The 6,057-nt window shown below is 27.7% G+C and overlaps 1 protein-coding gene across 1 annotated transcript; it reads left to right on the top strand.

Annotated features, from left to right (window-relative positions):
• The first annotated feature begins 3,124 nt into the window (after positions 1–3,124).
• LOC114193507 (bZIP transcription factor 11-like) lies at positions 3,125–4,267 on the top strand. Its single transcript, XM_028083335.1, has one exon. It carries the CDS (start codon positions 3,541–3,543, stop codon positions 4,009–4,011), a length of 471 nt encoding a protein of 156 aa, XP_027939136.1. The 5' UTR covers positions 3,125–3,540; the 3' UTR covers positions 4,012–4,267.
• The last annotated feature ends 1,790 nt before the right edge of the window (positions 4,268–6,057 follow it).

Raw genomic sequence — 6,057 nt, 5'->3', positions numbered from 1 at the left:
TGGTGCATTACACGAATACAAGCATTAATATGACAAATGATTTGTGGTTTAAACTTACCTTTAGAATTGAAAACTTCAACCACCGATAAAAGTAAACGCAATATTTAGTTAACATACCTAATCACATTACAAAAAATGTTATTTTTCCAACTGCATATATATTAATTATTTAATATTATTATAGTTTCTGTTTCAACTTTAAAGAAGCTTTCGTCACTAAAATTAATAAAATAAAAATATTATTTGAAATTAACATATGCATACCGAAAAACTTATCTATATTAGCTACATAAAAGAGAAAGAAAAGGATATGATCACTGATTTAATCCTCTGATATATTAATTTGATTTATTTTAATTTTTTATTATTTTTAGGTTCAATTTAATTTAAATTGAACAATTTTAAAATATTAAAAGACTAAATTAAATCTAAAAATAATAAAAAATCAAAATGAACTAAACTAATAAATTAAATGACTAAAGCAATAGTTATACCAATAAAATATATTAACTATAAATCTGTAAATTTACATTTCAAATAATAAAGCAGAAATAATCATATATATATATATATATATATATATATATATATATGTATATTTATTTTTTTATTAGAAGGGTTTATATTAAAGTTTTAGGTTTAGAAAAATTAGTTTATGCTAAAAAATTAATATTTATATGGATAATAATTTTTAACATCTAAATTTTACAATTTTTTTCGCATCATACTCAGAAATATTTTATAAAAGAATAATTTATATAAATAAATGTTACAAATTAGTTTATAAAAGAATAATATTTTACAAATTTAAATTATATTATTTTCTCACCATACTCAGAAATATTATAATTTATATAAATGTTGCTAGATCTGTAAACGTGACTTCACACTTTTGAAACGTTTTTTAATCGCTCTGGATTTTTTATTTATTTACCTCTTCTCTTAGAAGAATGGAATTTTTAATATTCCAAAATGAAAAAATATAATCCTAACATACTTTTACAATTCTTAACGTATTTAAACTCTTGTTAATAACTTATTCTGAAAAATCAATATGAACTTTATGAGATTTGACTTTAAAAACATTAAATGACCAACAAATATATAGAGATTTGACTATGATTATTTTATGCTGCTAAAGAGTTTTGTTTAGGAGGTTTCAAACAGTCATTCAACCAATGATTTTCTTTTTCGCCTTTAGTTCAATGTGTCTTGCAATATATTAATATAATTTTTATGCGTACTATTAATTATTTTGCGAGAGTTGTTAAATAGATTAAATTACTGTCACATATATGAACTATTATTATTAGAAAGAGCTACACACAAATTAAAAGTTATAGAATTTATTATTATTAGAAAGAGCTACACACAAATCAAAAGTTATAGAATTTATATAATGGTAGGTGGTAAATCTAACAACAATTTGTTTATCATTAAGTTCGTATTAACTAGTTCATTTTAAGTTATACATTATCTTTAATTCATCCTGATATTTCAGATTAAGTTATAAAGTTTGATACATGTATTATATTTTACTGATATTTATTAATAAAATTAATAAAATATTCAATATCTAATATATAAAACAACAATTTTAATTTTTTTAATAACAATAATTTATAATTTTTTATTTTAACAACTTTAAATATATATTATTTTAATTTTGATTCATATAACAATAATAATGATAATAATATATTTATCATGTTTTTAAGAATTATTATACATTTTTATCACATATCGTATTTTAATATTTTCAAAATAAATTTATTAGTATATTAAATATGTGTCCAAACTGATACACGTATTGTAACCGTGCATCATATATAATAAATGATATTGTTAAATATATATATATATATATATATATATATATATATATATATATATATAAAATTGAATATGAAAATATCATTAAAGAAACTATAAGGTCTTGAAGGTATTTTGGGGACATACCATTATAGAGATGTCAAAATGAGTTTTAACCCGTGAGCTAACTCGGCTCACCACGGGTTCGAGTTGGGTTGGGTTGAGAAAAACTTATTTTTTCAAAAGTGGGTTGACTCAACCCAGCTTACTTAATCTACAGGTTAAACGAGTTTGAGCTGGGTTGAAGGTGAACTGACCCACTTAATCCACCAACATTTTTTTACAACTTTTTTAATATTTATATAGGTTCACAATTTCATATTTTTAAATACTAAAATGTTGTTCAATTATATTTGAATAGTTTGAATGTTTAATTAATTTGATTATCGAGTTATATACGTTGATACTTTGATCTTTAACTATAATTTTTATATTAAAGTACTCAAACAACTGTCTTATAAACAAAATTTTCTAATTAGCATGATAAAAATGTGTAATTTTTTATTTATATTTTGTTGAATAGCATGATAGGAGATGTGTAATATTAACCATGTTTTATTTGACTATATGGACACTTTCTTATAAACAATTCATCATACATTGGTGGTGAGCATGATGAAGACATTTGTTCTTGATTTTACTATGATTGTCATCTAATAGATTGCTTAAAAAATTATTTAAATATTTAAATACTTAAAAATAAATACATAAATAATTTTTTTATGTGGGTTGGTAATCAACTCACTTGACCCACCAACCTGTGGTGGTTGAGCTGATTTACCAAATTTCTGATTCACCATAAAATGAGCCGAGTTAGATTCATTTTCAATCCAACTCATGATAAGTCAATTTGTAAGACAATGATATTTTGACTACTAAATTTTGACAACTTTCGCTTACAACTTTATGTGTCATTTTCTAAGTAGTTTTGAAATATTGAGAATGAGAAAATAAAAAATTGGAAAATCACTCAGAAAATAACACCTAAAATTATAAGAGAAAATTATCGAAATATAATACTCAAAAAATCATTTTCCCAAATCGTATGAGTCAGTTTAGCTAACTTTAACATGTCTACACCACTAGGGTTGTGAAAGAGGGTTGTCTCAACAAAGCATGCCCCTCACCTTGTCCCACCCACCCACCTTAGGAGTATATTCCCATCCCACTTGCTTTTATCCACCCCATTTTTCACTCTCTCCACCCTCCCATTCTCCTATAAATTCAACCCTCTTCTTCAATTTTTACTTCCTCTTCCCCTCTCTTCCTCTCCCACCCCCACCTTCCTTTCAAACACTCTTTTTTTTTTCCCTTTCCCCTCTTCTCTTCCCAAACCCTTGCTGCTTCTGCACTCATACCACTTTTCCTTTCAATCACATGAATCTTCATGTGTTACATTAATGTCTCCAGTCCTCAGTGAGATCCTTCGTTCCGGGTTTATGATCAATTCTTCCCTCAGACGCAGGACCCACTTAGTTCAATCTTTCTCAGTTCTCTTCCTCTATTGGTTCTATGTTTTCTCATAATTAACCCCAACACCACTGTTCCCTTTTATATATCTTCATAACAACAACCTTCTCTATTATTATCCAAATTATCTTTAATTGTTCCGGATTCAGAATTGAATTAGACTTAAGTTCATTTCTTAATATAATCGGTTCCAAATTAATGGCCTCATCCAGTGGAACTTCTACCATGTCCACGATGTTGATTCAGACTTCAGGGTCTGAGGAGGATCTGCAGCTTCTGATGGAACAAAGAAGAAAGAAGAGGAAGCAATCGAACCGTGACTCGGCCAGAAGATCAAGGATGCGAAAGCAGAAGCACATGGACGATCTCACTGCACAGATGCAGAGTCTCCAGAAGGAAAATGACCTACTCCTGACCCAACTCAACATCACCACCCAACACCATCTCAAGCTCCACGCTCACAACTCCATTCTCATAGCCCAGAAGACTGAACTCACTCAAACCCTTCACTCCTTCAATCACATCATCAAACTCATCAACGCAACAAACCCTAATTATCATCACCATAACAATAACAAAACCAACAATAATTTCGTCAACCCCACCATGCACATGCCCTTCCTTAACCACCCAATTGTCGCCACCGCAGACAACATGTTTCTGTGGTGAACATTCTCAGAAATTAAGGTTCTTGTCTTGTTGTTGTGTCAGGGTTGAATTCAAATGGATTGTTCATTACTGGTGTGTTCTAGGGTGATGATGAGGCAATGTTTATTATATTATCAGAGTGTCGGAACTTGCTTGCTACGTATAATGGAATATTGAAAATATCATATGGTGGCATTGGCATTGGCATGGTTCTGTTGTTGTTGTGGGTGTGCTTTTTATAAATGTAGAAATGGTACCAAAAAAGGTGTTTCTCTTAGTTGTTTTCAGATCGTTAACGTTCTCAATTGCCTTTTGATAAAACTAAAGTGATGAATAAAGTGATGGATGCAGCATGTGTGTGAATAGCACCCATGAAAGTGCAAAATTAATTAATGCATAAAAACTCTTCTGGAACAAAGAAAAGTAAAAAAAGCTTGCTATGTGACGCAAGGTGAACAGTGTCCATTATTGACACTTTTTATTTAATTATAATTTCTTTTGCTAAATTATTACTTACTTTGATTAACAAAGCAGGTGTATGGGATTTAAATTTAAAAATATCTGGGTTTTAAATACGACTATTATGTAAAAGGTCAAATTTTTATTTTTATTTGTAAAAACTCTCTCATGTAACTTGACCAAATTTTTATTTGTATTTATTCATAAGTTAAGTTTTTTTATTTATATTTATATCTTTTAAAAGTTTTTACGGAAAAATGAGTCTAAATATACCCTTAATAAGTTTTGTGGACGTCATCCTTATATCTAACTTAACCACCAGTTATCAACCCGTCCTAACTAAAAATAAATGATCCAAACTGGAATGGGCCTTTCAGTTTTAGGATAAAACAAACTTTTTATTTTTTGGATTTACAGAACTTTGGGCCTGTAAGGTTTACTATGGGCCTGAATTCTCATTTCCCACGTTTTTGCACTCAGTTAATAAGCATAGCTAACTCCACAAGAAAACAAAAAGAAATTAATTAGTATTTTAGTTTCTTTCATTTATCTTGGTTTTTATATTGTTTTTGACTTAACTGAGTTTCTGTTTTTATTTTTGTAAGAGACTTCACACTAATACCATTGTGTCAAATTTTAAGTACGTCACGTGTCAATATTTGAATTATCTTTTATTTTTAAACATTTTTTATTTTAACATATAACACTTTTTTAACATGAATAATCCAAATTTTGATATGTGAAAAACTTATATTTTAATATGTAATAAACTTAAATTTTGACATGTGATAATTCTAAATGGTTGTATTTTTTTTATAAAAATTGTGATTCAAATGATTTTTTTTAAAAGAATTAGAATTCATAATACAAAATATAGAAACTAAAACAAATTAAAGAATTAAATGTAAAGATTAAATTACTAATTAAAAAAATAAAAATAATAATGACATTAATAAATCATTCAAAGCTTTTAATGTTTAAATAAATGCATTTTCTAATATGTTTGAGAGAAAAAAAAGAAAGACTTTGTTGCATTTTAAGCAGACATGCAACGAAAGTCAACATTGACTTTAGTAACAACATACATAAATGCTCAATTAATAAAGTATCGCCATAAATAAAACAGTTTCCCGATAATAAATAAGAAATTAATAAATAGATAAATTTGATCAAAATCATGATAAATAGGATAAGGTTAAATAATCACGATAGATAAAAGATTGCGGAAAATGAAGCAAATGGTGACTTTTTTAGAAGAGACTGAATAAACAATACAATTATTTTGAAATTAGACTTTATAGTTAATTAATGGGAGAGTTTTAATAGCATTGACTTTCATGAAATGTTTTTCATATGTTTGTTTTTACTTTTCAGGGTGCAAAATGGAAATTAAATGAAAGCGAAAGGTTTGTGTTGTAGTGTGGTCATAAACGAAAAATACGAAAACCTGATTCTAAAAGGATCAAACGGTCGTAGTCTTAGTCAGAGCATGGCAAAAATTGACCACCGTTGGAACCATGGAAAGATCTTGGTCAATGGTTTCTCCCCGGTCGCAATTTGGTATAATATTCCCTTAATTGGGTGCATGTGAGCTTATAGTGCGCTCCA

The sequence above is a fragment of the Vigna unguiculata genome, chromosome 8, assembly GCF_004118075.2.
Source record: "Vigna unguiculata cultivar IT97K-499-35 chromosome 8, ASM411807v1, whole genome shotgun sequence".
NCBI lineage: Eukaryota > Viridiplantae > Streptophyta > Magnoliopsida > Fabales > Fabaceae > Vigna > Vigna unguiculata.
The sequence above is the reverse complement of the archived record's forward strand: the minus strand, read 5'-3'. Positions and strand labels throughout refer to the sequence as shown.